This window comes from Pseudorasbora parva, chromosome 2 (genome assembly GCF_024679245.1).
Source record: "Pseudorasbora parva isolate DD20220531a chromosome 2, ASM2467924v1, whole genome shotgun sequence".
Lineage (NCBI taxonomy): Eukaryota > Metazoa > Chordata > Actinopteri > Cypriniformes > Gobionidae > Pseudorasbora > Pseudorasbora parva.
In genome coordinates this window covers 150,424-170,460 of record NC_090173.1, presented here as the reverse complement: position 1 = coordinate 170,460, position 20,037 = coordinate 150,424, and the positions used below count along the sequence as shown (strand labels likewise).

The 20,037-nt window shown below is 44.0% G+C and overlaps 1 protein-coding gene across 2 annotated transcripts in view; it reads left to right on the top strand.

Moving 5' to 3' along the window:
• LOC137089961 (WW domain-binding protein 11) overlaps window positions 1-19,773 on the top strand; it is a 42,986-nt gene extending 23,213 nt beyond the window's left edge. For both annotated transcript variants that reach the window (XM_067453580.1, XM_067453588.1), the window contains exons 8-12: window positions 587-748; window positions 838-948; window positions 15,198-15,467; window positions 16,147-16,332; window positions 19,035-19,773. In XM_067453580.1, the coding sequence (XP_067309681.1) occupies window positions 587-748; window positions 838-948; window positions 15,198-15,467; window positions 16,147-16,332; window positions 19,035-19,570 (1,265 nt within the window). In that variant the 3' untranslated portion in view covers window positions 19,571-19,773. The remainder of the gene's footprint in view (window positions 1-586; window positions 749-837; window positions 949-15,197; window positions 15,468-16,146; window positions 16,333-19,034) is intronic.
• Window positions 19,774-20,037: the final 264 nt, after the last annotated feature.

The following is a 20,037-nucleotide window of genomic DNA, read 5'->3' as shown; positions in this document are numbered from 1 at the left end:
TACACTCCAGACACACTCCACACTCTACACTCCAGACACACTCTACACTCTACACTCCAGACACACTCTACACTCCAGACACACTCTACACTCCAGACACACTCTACACTCCAGACACACTCTACACTCCAGACACACTCTACACGCCAGACACACTCTACACTCCAGACACACTCCACACTCTACACTCCAGACACACTCCACACTCTACACTCCAGACACACTCTACACTCTACACTCCAGACACACTCTACACTCCAGACACACTCTACACTCCAGACACACTCCACACTCTACACTCCAGACACACTCTACACTCCACACTCTACACTCCACACTCCAGACACACTCTACACTCCAGACACACTCTACACTCCAGGCACACTCTACACTCTACACTCCAGACACACTCTACACTCCAGACACACTCTACACTCCAGACACACTCTACACTCCAGACACACTCTACACTCCAGACACACTCTACACTCCAGACACACTCTACACTCTACATGCCATTATTATGACTGCTTTAACTTGCTTTGGGTTTCTTTTGATCATGCCTTACATGTTGTGTGTGTGTCAGAGGGCAGCGGCGGCTCGGACACTGAGATGATGGAGACCGGAGTGAGGAACTCTGACAGCGAAAGCGACTCTGAGGACGAGAGCGACTCTCAGGAGGACAGCGGCGGAGAGAGAGACAACACAGAGGGTAGAGCGATGGACGAGGAGAGAGAGAAACACACAGGTGTGTGTGTGTGTGTGTGTGTGATGGTCTGACGGGTCTGTGTGTGTGTGTGTGTGATGGTCTGACGAGTCTGTGTGTGTGTCTCTCAGGGCGCAGTGTGCGGTTCGCTGACATGCCTCCGCCCAAAGACAAGAGGAAGAGGAGGGTGATGAAGACGAAGAGCATCACTCCGCTGCAGGCCATGATGCTCCGGATGGCAGGTGTGTGTGTGTGTGTGTGTGTGTGTGTGTGTGTGTGTGTGTCACCTGGGGCCTGTACCATGAAGCCGGTTTAGCTGGCTAACCAGATTAGTTTAAGAGTTAGTTTGTGCTAAAGGGACACGCCTCTGCTGCAGTGAAGCCACGCCCCTGTGTGTGCTCCGGCTCACCTGCTCCAGGGGATGTTCTGGATTAGAGAGCTCAACCTGAGGCTGGACCAATCAGCTGTGAGTAAAGGGACACGCCTCTGCTGCAGTGAAGCCACGCCCCCTGTGTGTGCTCCGCATCACAGCTCACTGCAGCGCTAACGGTGATTAAAGACTCGAGCGTCTGCTTTAGCCAGGCTTACTATAATAATGATCATTTAGATATAACTCATGTCATTACCATACCCTAAATAATCACATGTTCATCAGTTTAGCTCATCAGTCACACGTTCATCAGTATAGCTCATCAGTCACACGTTCATCAGTTTAGCTCATCAGTCACACGTTCATCAGTATAGCTCATCAATCACACGTTCATCAGTTTAGCTCATCAGTCACACGTTCATCAGTATAGCTCATCAGTCACACGTTCATCAGTTTAGCTCATCAGTCACACGTTCATCAGTTTAGCTCATCAGTCACACGTTCATCAGTTTAGCTCATCAATAACACGTTCATCAGTATAGCTCATCAGTCACACGTTCATCAGTTTAGCTCATCAATCACACGTTCATCAGTTTAGCTCATCAGTCACACGTTCATCAGTTTAGCTCATCAGTCACACGTTCATCAGTTTAGCTCATCAGTCACACGTTCATCAGTTTAGCTCATCAGTCACACGATCATCAGTTTAGCTCATCAGTCACACGTTCATCAGTTTAGCTCATCAGTCACACGTTCATCAGTTTAGCTCATCAATCACACGTTCATCAGTTTAGCTCATCAATCACACGTTCATCAGTATAGCTCATCAGTCACACGTTCATCAGTTTAGCTCATCAATCACACGTTCATCAGTTTAGCTCATCAGTCACACGTTCATCAGTTTAGCTCATCAGTCACACGTTCATCAGTTTAGCTCATCAATCACACGTTCATCAGTATAGCTCATCAGTCACACGTTCATCAGTTTAGCTCATCAATCACACGTTCATCAGTTTAGCTCATCAGTCACACGTTCATCAGTTTAGCTCATCAGTCACACGTTCATCAGTTTAGCTCATCAGTCACACGTTCATCAGTTTAGCTCATCAGTCACACGATCATCAGTTTAGCTCATCAGTCACACGTTCATCAGTTTAGCTCATCAGTCACACGTTCATCAGTTTAGCTCATCAATCACACGTTCATCAGTTTAGCTCATCAGTCACACGTTCATCAGTTTAGCTCATCAATCACACGTTCATCAGTTTAGCTCATCGGTCACACGTTCATCAGTTTAGCTCATCAGTCACACGTTCACCAGTATAGCTCATCAGTCACACGTTCATCAGTTTAGCTCATCAATCACACGTTCATCAGTTTAGCTCATCAGTCACGCGTTCATCAGTTTAGCTCATCAGTCACACGTTCACCAGTTTAGCTCATCAGTCACACGTTCATCAGTTTAGCTCATCAGTCACACGTTCATCAGTTTAGCTCATCAGTCACACGTTCATCAGTTTATCTCATCAGTCACACGTTCATCAGTTTATCTCATCAATCACACGTTCATCAGTTTAGCTCATCAGTCACACGTTCATCAGTTTAGCTCATCAGTCACACGTTCATCAGTTTAGCTCATCAATCACACGTTCATCAGTTTAGCTCATCAATCACACGTTCACCAGTTTAGCTCATCAGTCACACGTTCATCAGTTTAGCTCATCAGTCACACGTTCATCAGTTTAGCTCATCAATCACACGTTCATCAGTTTAGCTCATCAGTCACACGTTCATCAGTTTAGCTCATCAGTCACACGTTCATCAGTTTAGCTCATCAGTCACACGTTCATCAGTTTAGCTCATCAATCACACGATCATCAGTTTAGCTCATCAATCACACGATCATCAGTTTAGCTCATCAGTCACACATTCATCAGTTTAGCTCATCAGTGACACGTTCACCAGTTTAGCTCATCAGTCACACGATCATCAGTTTAGCTCATCAGTCACACGTTCATCAGTTTAGCTCATCAATCACACGTTCATCAGTTTAGCTCATCAGTCACACGTTCATCAGTTTAGCTCATCAGTCACACGTTCACCAGTTTAGCTCATCAATCACACGTTCACCAGTTTAGCTCATCAGTCACACGTTCATCAGTTTAGCTCATCAGTCACACGTTCATCAGTTTAGCTCATCGATCACACGTTCATCAGTTTAGCTCATCGATCACACGTTCATCAGTTTAGCTCATCAGTCACACGTTCATCAGTTTAGCTCATCAGTCACACGTTCATCAGTTTAGCTCATCAGTCACACATTCATCAGTTTAGCTCATCAATCACACGTTCACCAGTTTTGCTCATCAGTCACACGTTCATCAGTTTAGCTCATCAGTCACACGTTCATCAGTTTAGCTCATCAGTCACACGTTCATCAGTTTAGCTCATCAGTCACACGTTCATCAGTTTAGCTCATCAATCACACGTTCATCAGTTTAGCTCATCAGTCACACGTTCATCAGTTTAGCTCATCAGTCACACGTTCATCAGTTTAGCTCATCAATCACACGTTCATCAGTTTAGCTCATCAATCACACGTTCATCAGTTTAGCTCATCAGTCACACGTTCATCAGTATAGCTCATCAATCACACGTTCATCAGTTTAGCTCATCAATCACACGTTCATCAGTTTAGCTCATCAATCACACGTTCATCAGTTTAGCTCATCAATCACACGTTCATCAGTTTAGCTCATCAATCACACGTTCATCAGTTTAGCTCATCAATCACACGTTCACCAGTTTTGCTCATCAGTCACACGTTCATCAGTTTAGCTCATCAGTCACACGTTCATCAGTTTAGCTCATCAGTCACACGTTCATCAGTTTTGCTCATCAGTCACACGTTCATCAGTTTAGCTCATCAGTCACACGTTCATCAGTTTAGCTCATCAGTCACACGTTCATCAGTTTAGCTCATCAGTCACACGTTCATCAGTTTAGCTCATCAGTCACACGTTCATCAGTTTAGCTCATCAATCACACGTTCACCAGTTTTGCTCATCAGTCACACGTTCATCAGTTTAGCTCATCAGTAACACGTTCATCAGTTTAGCTCATCAGTCACACGTTCATCAGTTTAGCTCATCAGTCACACGTTCATCAGTATAGCTCATCAGTCACACGTTCATCAGTTTAGCTCATCAGTCACACGTTCATCAGTTTAGCTCATCAGTCACACGTTCACCAGTTTAGCTCATCAGTCACACGTTCACCAGTTTAGCTCATCAGTCACACGTTCATCAGTTTAGCTCATCAGTCACACGTTCATCAGTTTAGCTCATCAGTCACACCTTCACCAGTTTAGCTCATCAGTCACACGTTCACCAGTTTAGCTCATCAGTCACACGTTCATCAGTTTAGCTCATCAGTCACACGTTCATCAGTATAGCTCATCAGTCACACGTTCATCAGTTTAGCTCATCAGTCACACGTTCACCAGTTTAGCTCATCAGTCACACGTTCATCAGTTTAGCTCATCAGTCACACGTTCATCAGTTTATCTCATCAATCACACGTTCATCAGTTTAGCTCATCAATCACACGTTCATCAGTTTAGCTCATCAGTCACACGTTCATCAGTTTAGCTCATCAGTCACACGTTCACCAGTTTAGCTCATCAGTCACACGTTCATCAGTTTAGCTCATCAGTCACACGTTCATCAGTTTAGCTCATCAGTCACACGTTCACCAGTTTAGCTCATCAGTCACACGTTCATCAGTTTAGCTCATCAGTCACACGTTCACCAGTTTAGCTCATCAATCACACGTTCATCAGTTTAGCTCATCAGTCACACGTTCATCAGTTTAGCTCATCAGTCACACGTTCATCAGTTTAGCTCATCAGTCACACGTTCATCAGTTTAGCTCATCAATCACACGTTCATCAGTTTAGCTCATCAGTCACACGATCATCAGTTTAGCTCATCAGTCACACGTTCATCAGTTTAGCTCATCAGTCACACGTTCATCAGTTTAGCTCATCAGTCACACGTTCATCAGTTTAGCTCATCAATCACACGTTCATCAGTTTAGCTCATCAGTCACACGTTCATCAGTATAGCTCATCAGTCACACGTTCACCAGTTTAGCTCATCAGTCACACGATCATCAGTTTAGCTCATCAGTCACACGATCATCAGTTTAGCTCATCAATCACACGTTCATCAGTTTAGCTCATCAGTCACACGTTCATCAGTTTAGCTCATCAGTCACACGTTCATCAGTTTAGCTCATCAATCACACGTTCATCAGTTTAGCTCATCAGTCACACGTTCATCAGTATAGCTCATCAGTCACACGTTCATCAGTTTAGCTCATCAATCACACGTTCACCAGTTTAGCTCATCAATCACACGATCATCAGTTTAGCTCATCAGTCACACGTTCATCAGTTTAGCTCATCAGTCACACGTTCATCAGTTTAGCTCATCAGTCACACGTTCACCAGTTTAGCTCATCAATCACACGATCATCAGTATAGCTCATCAGTCACACGTTCATCAGTTTAGCTCATCAGTCACACGTTCATCAGTTTAGCTCATCAATCACACGTTCATCAGTATAGCTCATCAGTCACACGTTCATCAGTATAGCTCATCAGTCATACGTTCACAAGTTTAGCTCATCAATCACACGTTCATCAGTATAGCTCATCAGTCACACGTTCATCAGTTTAGCTCATCAATCACACATTCATCAGTTTAGCTCATCAGTCACACGTTCATCAGTTTAGCTCATCAATCACACGTTCATCAGTTTAGCTCATCAATCACACGTTCATCAGTTTAGCTCATCAATCACACGTTCATCAGTATAGCTCATCAGTCACACATTCATCAGTTTAGCTCATCAGTCACACGTTCATCAGTATAGCTCATCAGTCACACGTTCACCAGTTTAGCTCATCAATCACACATTCATCAGTATAGCTCATCAGTCACACGTTCACCAGTTTAGCTCATCAATCACACATTCATCAGTATAGCTCATCAGTCACACGTTCACCAGTTTAGCTCATCAATCACACGATCATCAGTTTAGCTCATCAATCACACGTTCATCAGTTTAGCTCATCAATCACACGTTCATCAGTATAGCTCATCAGTCACACATTCATCAGTATAGCTCATCAGTCACACGTTCATCAGTATAGCTCATCAGTCACACGTTCACCAGTTTAGCTCATCAATCACACATTCATCAGTATAGCTCATCAGTCACACGTTCATCAGTTTAGCTCATCAATCACACATTCATCAGTTTAGCTCATCAGTCACACGTTCATCAGTTTAGCTCATCAATCACACGTTCATCAGTTTAGCTCATCAATCACACGTTCACCAGTTTAGCTCATCAATCACACGATCATCAGTATAGCTCATCAGTCACACATTCATCAGTTTAGCTCATCAGTCACACGTTCATCAGTTTAGCTCATCAATCACACGTTCATCAGTATAGCTCATCAGTCACACGTTCATCAGTATAGCTCATCAGTCACACGTTCACCAGTTTAGCTCATCAATCACACGTTCATCAGTATAGCTCATCAGTCACACGTTCACCAGTTTAGCTCATCAATCACACGTTCATCAGTTTAGCTCATCAGTCACACGTTCATCAGTTTAGCTCATCAATCACGCGTTCATCAGTATAGCTCATCAGTCACACGTTCATCAGTTTAGCTCATCAATCACACGTTCATTAGTATAGCTCATCAGTCACACGTTCACCAGTTTAGCTCATCAATCACACGATCATCAGTTTAGCTCATCAATCACACGTTCATCAGTTTAGCTCATCAGTCACACGTTCATCAGTATAGCTCATCAGTCACACGTTCATCAGTTTAGCTCATCAGTCACACGTTCATCAGTTTAGCTCATCAGTCACACGTTCATCAGTTTAGCTCATCAATCACACGTTCATCAGTATAGCTCATCAGTCACACGTTCATCAGTATAGCTCATCAGTCACACGTTCACCAGTTTAGCTAATCAATCACACGTTCATCAGTTTAGCTCATCAGTCACACGTTCACCAGTTTAGCTTATCAATCACACGTTCATCAGTTTAGCTCATCAGTCACACGTTCACCAGTTTAGCTCATCAATCACACAGGGTCCCCGCGGAGTCTTAAAAAGTCTTAAAAGTCTTACATTTCAAAATCAAAATATAAGGCCTTAAAAAGTCTTAAATTCGCGGAAGCATTGCGTTCTTGGTCTTAAATAATGTTTAACAGGTCTTAATTTTCCTACGTCCATGTAACGCTTCCTCATTGAAATGCTCTCGCCTCCCACAGCACGCGCGCACGTGTGTGTGTGTGTGTGTGTGTGTGTGTGTGTGTGTGTGTGTGTGTGTGTGTTTGTTCTGTGGTGTTTGTAGTTCTTTCTTTCGCTAGACCAACTATTGTTCGCTCTATTACAACTACAAATTAGACAAGCTAGCCACTTCTATTGCAGCCAATCAGCTTTCGTGTTATTGGCCCGAGCCTCTTTCTGATCGTGCCCCACAGACGCATAAAACAGATTTTATTCTTCAGCTGAGTTTGACGGTTCTTGCAGTTCCGCGATTGTGAACGCAAAGGCGAATCATTCTCACCATCTTGCTTAATGACCAAATAAAAGTATAATATACCCGATTGCACTAAAAAGAGTTACTAACAGTGATGTAAACGTCGAACTCTGATGTCAGGCTGTGTGTGTTTGCTGCCTGTCAGTGCTCGCGCGAGTGTATTGCATGTGTTATTTCTAGGCTCATTAGCCTAACGTTACTCTTGAAGGATCAAATATACACATTATGCATATGTCTATATATCCTGATTTGAGTTAAAAAGTTTGGGACGTGTCAGTAAGCACTGGATCTGTGCATTAGTAAGTTCTCAAAGTGAAAGCAAATTAAGATAGCTTAACAACAACACAAACGGGGAAACAGCACTTAAGTTACACTTAAAGGAACACTACAACTTTTTTAGATATAGGGCTTATCCAACTTTGCTACATTTAGATATGTAGGCAAATGCATTTTAAGCTAAGCTAGCGGCGACCCTGCCAAACTAAAACAATGCACGACTGAGACAAATGCATTTTCCCACATATCTAAATGTCTAGAGAAGTTGAATAAACCCTATTTCTAAAAACGGGTGGGTGTTCCTCTTTGTAGATATGCATCTTTATGTTGTATTTATTTGTCCTATTGTCCTATAAGTATAAATTTTATTACTGACCGATTACTTGATTACGTAATTACATGAAAACTTTTTACTTATATTAAGCAATTATTGCTGTGGTTTACTTTTAAGATGTTGGTCATATTTCAAGCGATCATGTTATTAAAGATAGATAGCACACACCACTGAACCAGCCTCTTTTTTTTTTTGTAATACCAAACAAGATTCATGTATTTTGTCAGTTTTATTGCCATGTGTGACTATTGTGCATCTAACATAATAATATGGTTAATGTTGCATCCTAATTATATAAAAAAATAAAAATGTTTGCAAATCTATGGAAGTGACCACAATAAAAACTAATTTTGGTCAAAACATTTTTTATATATATATATATATATATATATATATATATATATATATATATATATATATATATATATATATATATATATATATATATATATATATATATAAAAATAAATTTGACCAAAATTAGTTTTTATATATATATATATATATATATATATATATATATATATATATATATATATATATATATATATATATATATATATATATAAATTTGACCAAAATTAGTTTATATATATATATATATATATATATATATATATATATATATATATATATATATATATATATATATATATATATATATATATATATATATATATATATGCTTATCCTGGTGGGATTGAGCTATGAGTAATAAGTTTACTAATACTTTGTTCAATTTAAATAATATAAGTTTAAGTAGCGTAATTGAGTGATTCTGCATTTCCTATGCATGTTTTTTTTAATGCGTGATATAGGTCTTAAATTTTATTCATAATGGTCTTAAAAAGGTCTTAAAAAGTCTTAAATTTGACTTGGTGAAACCTGCAGATACCCTGATCACACATTCATCAGTATAGCTCATCAGTCACACGTTCACCAGTTTAGCTCATCAATCACACATTCATCAGTTTAGCTCATCAATCACACGTTCATCAGTATAGCTCATCAGTCACACGTTCATCAGTTTAGCTCATCAGTCACACGTTCATCAGTTTAGCTCATCAGTCACACGTTCATCAGTTTAGCTCATCAGTCACACGTTCATCAGTTTAGCTCATCAGTCACACGTTCATCAGTTTAGCTCATCAGTCACACGTTCATCAGTTTAGCTCATCAGTCACACGTTCATCAGTTTAGCTCATCAATCACACGTTCATCAGTTTAGCTCATCAATCACACGTTCATCAGTATAGCTCATCAGTCACACGTTCACCAGTTTAGCTCATCAATCACACGTTCATCAGTTTAGCTCATCAGTCACACGTTCATCAGTTTAGCTCATCAATCACACGTTCATCAGTATAGCTCATCAGTCACACGTTCATCAGTTTAGCTCATCAGTCACACGTTCATCAGTTTAGCTCATCAGTCACACGTTCATCAGTTTAGCTCATCAGTCACACGTTCATCAGTTTAGCTCATCAGTCACACGTTCATCAGTTTAGCTCATCAGTCACACGTTCACCAGTTTAGCTCATCAGTCACACGTTCATCAGTTTAGCTCATCAATCACACGTTCATCAGTTTAGCTCATCAATCACACGTTCACCAGTTTAGCTCATCAGTCACACGTTCATCAGTATAGCTCATCAGTCACACGTTCATCAGTATAGCTCATCAGTCACACGTTCATCAGTTTAGCTCATCAATCACACGTTCATCAGTTTAGCTCATCAGTCACACGTTCATCAGTTTAGCTCATCAATCACACGTTCATCAGTTTAGCTCATCAGTGACACGTTCATCAGTTTAGCTCATCAATCACACGATCATCAGTTTAGCTCATCAGTCACACGTTCATCAGTTTTGCTCATCAGTCACACGTTCACCAGTTTAGCTCATCAATCACACGTTCATCAGTTTAGCTCATCAATCACACGTTCATCAGTTTAGCTCATCAGTCACACGTTCATCAGTATAGCTCATCAGTCACACGTTCATCAGTTTAGCTCATCAGTCACAGGTTCATCAGTTTAGCTCATCAGTCACACGTTCATCAGTTTAGCTCATCAGTCACACGTTCACCAGTTTAGCTCATCAATCACACGTTCATCAGTTTAGCTCATCAGTCACACGATCATCAGTATAGCTCATCAGTCACACGTTCATCAGTTTAGCTCATCAGTCACAGGATCATCAGTTTAGCTCATCAATCACACGTTCATCAGTTTAGCTCATCAGTCACACGTTCACCAGTATAGCTCATCAGTCACACGATCATCAGTATAGCTCATCAGTCACACGTTCATCAGTTTAGCTCATCAGTCACAGGATCATCAGTTTAGCTCATCAATCACACGTTCATCAGTTTAGCTCATCAGTCACACGTTCACCAGTATAGCTCATCAGTCACACGATCATCAGTATAGCTCATCAGTCACACATTCATCAGTTTAGCTCATCAGTCACAGGATCATCAGTTTAGCTCATCAATCACACGTTCATCAGTTTAGCTCATCAGTCACACGTTCATCAGTTTAGCTCATCAATCACACGTTCATCAGTTTAGCTCATCAATCACACGTTCATCAGTATAGCTCATCAGTCACACGTTCACCAGTTTAGCTCATCAATCACACGTTCATCAGTTTAGCTCATCAGTCACACGTTCATCAGTTTAGCTCATCAATCACACGTTCATCAGTATAGCTCATCAGTCACACGTTCATCAGTTTAGCTCATCAGTCACACGTTCATCAGTTTAGCTCATCAGTCACACGTTCATCAGTTTAGCTCATCAGTCACACGTTCATCAGTTTAGCTCATCAGTCACACGTTCATCAGTTTAGCTCATCAGTCACACGTTCATCAGTTTAGCTCATCAGTCACACGTTCACCAGTTTAGCTCATCAGTCACACGTTCATCAGTTTAGCTCATCAATCACACGTTCATCAGTTTAGCTCATCAATCACACGTTCACCAGTTTAGCTCATCAGTCACACGTTCATCAGTATAGCTCATCAGTCACACGTTCATCAGTATAGCTCATCAGTCACACGTTCATCAGTTTAGCTCATCAATCACACGTTCATCAGTTTAGCTCATCAGTCACACGTTCATCAGTTTAGCTCATCAATCACACGTTCATCAGTTTAGCTCATCAGTGACACGTTCATCAGTTTAGCTCATCAATCACACGATCATCAGTTTAGCTCATCAGTCACACGTTCATCAGTTTTGCTCATCAGTCACACGTTCACCAGTTTAGCTCATCAATCACACGTTCATCAGTTTAGCTCATCAATCACACGTTCATCAGTTTAGCTCATCAGTCACACGTTCATCAGTATAGCTCATCAGTCACACGTTCATCAGTTTAGCTCATCAGTCACAGGTTCATCAGTTTAGCTCATCAGTCACACGTTCATCAGTTTAGCTCATCAGTCACACGTTCACCAGTTTAGCTCATCAGTCACACGATCATCAGTATAGCTCATCAGTCACACGTTCATCAGTTTAGCTCATCAGTCACAGGATCATCAGTTTAGCTCATCAATCACACGTTCATCAGTTTAGCTCATCAGTCACACGTTCACCAGTATAGCTCATCAGTCACACGATCATCAGTATAGCTCATCAGTCACACATTCATCAGTTTAGCTCATCAGTCACAGGATCATCAGTTTAGCTCATCAATCACACGTTCATCAGTTTAGCTCATCAGTCACACGTTCATCAGTTTAGCTCATCAGTCACACGTTCATCAGTTTAGCTCATCAGTCACACGTTCATCAGTTTAGCTCATCAATCACACGTTCATCAGTATAGCTCATCAGTCACACGTTCATCAGTTTAGCTCATCAATCACACGTTCACCAGTATAGCTCATCAATCACACGATCATCAGTTTAGCTCATCAGTCACACGTTCACCAGTATAGCTCATCAGTCACACGATCATCAGTATAGCTCATCAGTCACACGTTCATCAGTTTAGCTCATCAGTCACAGGATCATCAGTTTAGCTCATCAATCACACGTTCATCAGTTTAGCTCATCAGTCACACGATCATCAGTATAGCTCATCAGTCACACGTTCATCAGTTTAGCTCATCAGTCACAGGATCATCAGTTTAGCTCATCAATCACACGTTCATCAGTTTAGCTCATCAGTCACACGTTCATCAGTTTAGCTCATCAGTCACACGTTCATCAGTTTAGCTCATCAGTCACACGTTCATCAGTTTAGCTCATCAATCACACGTTCATCAGTATAGCTCATCAGTCACACGTTCATCAGTTTAGCTCATCAATCACACGTTCACCAGTATAGCTCATCAATCACACGATCATCAGTTTAGCTCATCAGTCACACGTTCACCAGTATAGCTCATCAGTCACACGTTCATCAGTTTAGCTCATCAGTCACACGTTCATCAGTTTAGCTCATCAATCACACGTTCATCAGTTTAGCTCATCAATCACACGTTCATCAGTTTAGCTCATCAATCACACGTTCACCAGTTTAGCTCATCAGTCACACGTTCACCAGTATAGCTCATCAGTCACACGTTCACCAGTATAGCTCATCAGTCACACGTTCACCAGTTTAGCTCATCAATCACACGTTCATCAGTTTAGCTCATCAGTCACACGTTCATCAGTATAGCTCATCAGTCACACGTTCATCAGTTTAGCTCATCAGTCACAGGATCATCAGTTTAGGTCATCAATCACACGTTCATCAGTATAGCTCATCAGTCACACGTTCATCAGTTTAGCTCATCAGTCACACGTTCATCAGTTTAGCTCATCAGTCACAGGTTCATCAGTATAGCTCATCAGTCACACGTTCATCAGTTTAGCTCATCAATCACACGTTCATCAGTTTAGCTCATCAGTCACACGTTCATCAGTTTAGCTCATCAGTCACACGTTCATCAGTTTAGCTCATCAGTCACACGTTCACCAGTATAGCTCATCAATCACACGTTCACCAGTATAGCTCATCAATCACACGATCATCAGTTTAGCTCATCAGTCACACGTTCACCAGTATAGCTCATCAGTCACACGTTCATCAGTTTAGCTCATCAGTCACACGTTCATCAGTTTAGCTCATCAGTCACACGTTCATCAGTTTAGCTCATCAGTCACACGTTCATCAGTTTAGCTCATCAGTCACACGTTCACCAGTATAGCTCATCAGTCACACGTTCATCAGTTTAGCTCATCAGTCACACGTTCATCAGTTTAGCTCATCAATCACACGTTCATCAGTTTAGCTCATCAATCACACGTTCATCAGTTTAGCTCATCAGTCACACGTTCATCAGTTTTGCTCATCAGTCACACGTTCATCAGTTTAGCTCATCAGTCACACGTTCATCAGTATAGCTCATCAATCACACGTTCATCAGTTTAGCTCATCAGTCACACGTTCACCAGTATAGCTCATCAGTCACACGTTCATCAGTTTAGCTCATCAATCACACGTTCATCAGTTTAGCTCATCAGTCACACGTTCATCAGTTTAGCTCATCAGTCACACGTTCATCAGTTTAGCTCATCAGTCACACGTTCACCAGTTTAGCTCATCAGTCACACGTTCATCAGTTTAGCTCATCAATCACACGTTCATCAGTTTAGCTCATCAGTCACACGTTCATCAGTTTAGCTCATCAGTCACACGTTCATCAGTTTAGCTCATCAGTCACACGTTCATCAGTTTAGCTCATCAGTCACACGTTCATCAGTTTAGCTCATCAGTCACACGTTCATCAGTTTAGCTCATCAGTCACACGTTCATCAGTTTAGCTCATCAGTCACACGTTCATCAGTATAGCTCATCAGTCACACGTTCATCAGTTTAGCTCATCAGTCACACGTTCATCAGTTTAGCTCATCAATCACACGTTCATCAGTTTAGCTCATCAGTCACACGTTCATCAGTTTAGCTCATCAGTCACACGTTCATCAGTTTAGCTCATCAGTCACACGTTCATCAGTTTAGCTCATCAGTCACACGATCATCAGTTTAGCTCATCAGTCACACGATCATCAGTTTAGCTCATCAGTCACACGTTCACCAGTTTAGCTCATCAATCACACGTTCACCAGTTTAGCTCATCAATCACACGTTCACCAGTTTAGCTCATCAATCACACGTTCATCAGTTTAGCTCATCAATCACACGATCATCAGTTTAGCTCATCAGTCACACGTTCACCAGTTTAGCTCATCAGTCACACGTTCATCAGTTTAGCTCATCAGTCACACGTTCATCAGTATAGCTCATCAGTCACACGTTCATCAGTTTAGCTCATCAGTCACACGTTCATCAGTTTAGCTCATCAGTCATCAATAGGCTCTTTGCTAAAATTAATTTAAATACTGACCCTACTAAAAGGCTATTTATATTATTAAAATTTATACTATTAAAATTAATATAATAGCCTTAAAGTCATAACGCTTTAAAATCAGTAATAAGGCTCTTAAAGAGAAGCTGACTGAGCTTTAATGTTCTCTTTTCTCTCCATCAGCTAAACTAACGTTATAACTTCACTGGCGGATACTCCCGTTTCTTTAAGGTGTCCTCTTTCAGACAGCTCTTCTTCTTGCTGTGTATTTTTTATTAAATTCTTAATATTTTTCGATCAAGGCCTGAGCTGGCAGTGAAAGCTGATGATCAGCATCATGGGACCAACAAAGCCTGAAGAGATTGGTCTGTATTACGTCTGCTAAACCCCCATCATGGCACAGGCCCCTGAGCTCTCACACAGGTGCTGTCAGCACGCCTGCTCACGTGTGTGTGTGTGTGTGTGTGTGCTCGTGTGTGTGTGTGCGCGTGTGTGTGTGTGTGTGTGCAGGTCAGTCCGTCCCGGAGGACGAGGAGGAGGATGACGAGGAGTTCTCGGACTCTGAGGAGTCGGACACTGAGGACCCGGCCTCTGCTGAAGCTGCTCAGTCATTGGTCAATCCCAGACTTCCTGTTCCGTCAGCACCAATGGCAACGCAGCAGCCTCCTCCACACATGCAGGCTCCACCAATCACAGGGCCTCCTCCTTTGGGCCCGCCTCCTGCTCCTCCAATGAGGCCACCAGGACCGCCGTCTGGACCGCCTCCAGGCCCGCCTCCTGGTGCGTTGATTTGAACCGAATCATTTTAACATGACTCATTTGAACCGAATAATCTTGACATGACTCCTTTGAACTGATTAATTTTAACATGACTCATTTTAACCAAATCATTTTAACATGACTCCTTCAAACCGAATCATTTTAACATGACTCTCTGAACCAACTTATTTTAACATGACTCCTTCGAACCAAATCATTTTAACCTGACTCATTTGAACCAAATCATTTTAACATGACTCATTTGCACCAAATCATTTTACATGACTCATTTTGACCGAATAATTTTAATATGACTCATTTGAACCAACTCATTTTGACATGAATCCTTAAAACCAATTCATTTTAACATGACTCCTTTGAACCAAATCATTTTAACATGACTCATTTTGACCAAATCATTTTAACATGACTCCTTCAAACCAAATCATATTAACATGACTCCTTTTGAACCAAATAATTTTAACATGGCTATTTTAAACGGAATCATTTTAACATGACTCATTTGAACCGAATCATTTTAACATGACTCCTTCAAACCGAATCATTTTAAGGACTGCTTAACACAGCTGTTCTTCTAATGAGGAGCACTGACTAAAGCTGTGTGTGTGTCTGTATGTGTGTGTGTTTGTTTGTGTGTGTGTTTGTTTGTGTGTGTGTGTGTTTGTGTGTGTGTGTGCAGGTGCTCCTCCGTTCCTGAGGCCTCCTGGACTCCCTGCGGCCCTCAGGGGCCAGATGCCCCGCCTGCTGCCTCCTGGACCCCCCCCGGGCCGCCCCCCCGGCCCTCCTCCTGGCCCCCCCCCGGGCCTGCCTCCCGGACCCCCGCCCCGAGGGCCCCCGCCCCGACTGCCGCCTCCGGCCCCGCCAGGTGTGTGTGTGTGTGTTGAAGGGCGAGTGGAGAAATCACAAACTGATCGCTCAAACTGAGCTAAACATTTTATATTTTTATATTTATAACATGTTGCAGTTAAACATCATCACATGAGCAAGAGTGTGTGTTCCTGAAGCCCATCACTGCTGAAAACGACACTGATCTCATACGGCAGATCCATAAACTATTCATTAACATTAGTCTCCTACATTATAGAGGCAATATTGACCGTTTGTGTTCAATTTCAGCAGCAAAAATAGATCATAATGCGCCTCAAAGCAACTGTGTGTGTGTGTGTGTGTGTGTGTTACTGAGTGATTCAGTGTTTGAATGAACCGATTGAATCAAAGATTCAGTGACCTGTTCGTAAATGAATCGACTCAATGCCTCACTGATTATGACTCACCTGCTGCCCCCTTCTGGTGGTTTAGTGTAATGTTTACACATTATTTCCAGCATTTCTTCTGTGCCTAAAGCTCCCCTGTGTGATATTCCTCATCTAGCGGAGTAAAGGTTTATGACCATCCAGAGAATATTAGCTTCTGTTCCTCTCCATTCGGATTTCGGTTTAACTCCTACGGTGGCTGATTTAGTCCAAGATTAACACGGCAATCCCCCTCTTCACATCGACACGGTGCCATCGAGTGTTAAACGCGGAATGTCCCTCTGTGGCTACTGTACTGTCAAGATGGAGGAGCAACATGGCGGCCGGCACTCGAAGCCCTCACCCGTATGGGTTTCCAACGGCAGATTATAAACTTACCAGAATACTTTATTACTGGAAATAAGTAAATATACATTAATGAGCACATATATTAGAACGAACTGAGTGATTTTAGCTGAGAATAAACTAAACGAGTTACACAGTGCAGCTTTAAAGGTCCACTGAAATCAAATGTAGGTTGTTAATCTTTTAGTGTGACTGTGTTAGCCTTAACGTTATGAATGAGCTGGTGTGTGTGTTCCAGCTATGACAACATTAGCACTTAGGAGATATGAGCGTTCAACATGTACAGTCTCCCACTTACGCTAAAACCAATCTCAGAATCTCTTTGGTGACATCATCGCAGACTTCACTCTCGTCAAATCTTCTGTCCAATCAGAATGCGCTCTAGAATCTAAAGCCCCGCCCCCTACACTGCCGAAGCTGAAATCGGTCAGTTGTTCACACACACATCTACTAATTTCTACATAAGGCACAGAGCACACTATATATGTGATAGGGAACGATTCAGTGTAAATATGCTTTCAGTTGAGGCGAATCAAGTCTGTTTCCACGTTAGTTTAACGCACCGCAGCAGCACACACGCACCGCAGCAGCACACACACACCACAGCTGCGCACACACACCGCAGCAGCGCACACACACCGCAGCAGCACATACACACCGCAGCAGCACACACACACCACAGCAGCGCACACACACCGCAGCAGCACACAGACACCACAGCAGCGCACACACACCACAGCAGCACACACACACCGCAGCAGCACACACACACTACAGCAGCGCACACACACCGCAGCAGCACACACACCGCAGCAGCACACACACACCGCAGCAGCACACAGACACCACAGCAGCGCACACACACCACAGCAGCACACACACACCGCAGCAGCACACACACACTACAGCAGCGCACACACACCGCAACAGCACACACACCGCAGCAGCGCACACACACCGCAGCAGCGCACACACACACACACCGCAGCAGCACACACACCGCAGCAGCACACACACACACACACACACACACACACACACGCCGCAGCAGCACACACACACGCCGCAGCAGCACACACACACCGCAGCAGCACACACACACCGCAGCAGCACACACACACCGCAGCAGCACACACACACACACACCGCAGCAGCACACACACACACACACACACACACACACGCCGCAGCAGCACACACACACGCCGCAGCAGCACACACACACGCCGCAGCAGCACACACACACCGCAGCAGCACACACACACCGCAGCAGCACACACACACACCGCAGCAGCACACACACACACCGCAGCAGCACACACACACCGCAGCAGCACACACACACACCGCAGCAGCACACACACACACCGCAGCAGCACACACACACACCGCAGCAGCACACACACACCGCAGCAGCACACACACCGCAGCAGCACACACACACACACACACACACACACACGCCGCAGCAGCACACACACACGCCGCAGCAGCACACACACACCGCAGCAGCACACACACACCGCAGCAGCACACACACACACCGCAGCAGCACACACACACCGCAGCAGCACACACACACACCGCAGCAGCACACACACACACCGCAGCAGCACACACACACACCGCAGCAGCACACACACACACCGCAGCAGCACACACACACACCGCAGCAGCACACACACACCGCAGCGCACACACACACACACCGCAGCGCACACACACACCGCAGCAGAACACACACACCGCAGCAGCACACACACACACCGCAGCAGCACACACACACCGCAGCAGCACACACACACACACACACACACACACACACACACACACACACACACACACACACACACACACACACACACACACAAAAGCCAGTCTGTTACCCGGTTGAGTGAATGAGCGATTGGCTTGCACATGACCCTGTTTGATGCTGATCCCTGATTTATGTGCTGTTGTTGTTTTGCAGGGATGCCTCCGCCCCCCCCTCCGCCCCGCTCCGGCCCCCCCCGCATGGCCCCGCCCCTCTCGCTGTTCCCGCCTCCGCTCAACCCTAACGTGCTCAGCGCTCCGCCCAGCATCCGTCAGAAGACTCCGCCCTCCTCCGGGGATGGCCCGCAGAGCTCCGCCCCCTCCTCTGGGCTCCTCCCCCCCAGAGGCTCCGCCCTGCAGATGCCGCCGCCCCCCGGCACCGGCCCCACCATAGAGAAGAGGGCCAGCATCACCGGCTCCGGCCCTGCCCAGGCCCAGGCCACCATCTCAGCCAAACCTCAGATCATCAACCCCAAGGCGGAGGTCACCCGCTTCGTGCCCACAGCACTGCGGGTGCGGAGAGACAGGGGCGGAGCCGGGGCGGGGGCGGGGGCGGGGCCGGGCCGCCGGGAGGAGGAGCCTAAACACCAGAGCTCCGCCCACCCCCAGCCGGACCGCGCCGCCCCGCCCAGCATGAAGACCAAGGACCAGATGTACGAGGCCTTCATGAGGGAGATGGAGGGCCTGCTCTAGCACCGTCGGGATAAAGCGCTCTGAGGAACACGAGCGGAGATGGAAACATCAGCCCGTTTATATTCAGCATCAGATCGGGGGTTAGATAAGGTGACTAGTCACGCGGAAGGGTAAAGAAAACGCTGTTTATAAGCCGTTAAAGGCACAATATGTACGTGTTTATTTGGTTTTGTTTTTTTATTAAAATATTCACTTGAACAGTGTCATATATTGTGTTGACTTGTGTACATTATCCCGAAAGAAAGAAAGAAAGAAAGAAAGAAAGAAAGAAAGAAAGAAAGAAAGCTTTAGTCAGTCAGTCATCTTTATTTCTATCGCTCTTCTCCAGCGCCGATTGTGTCAGAGCAGCTTCAGTGTTAAACAGGACAATACTGCAGCAGAATTAGATTTGGCTGTACAGTCGTTCTGGAGTAAACAGTGATGTTATCAGCTTATTTTAATTTATCAGAGAGAGACAATGCTGGCAG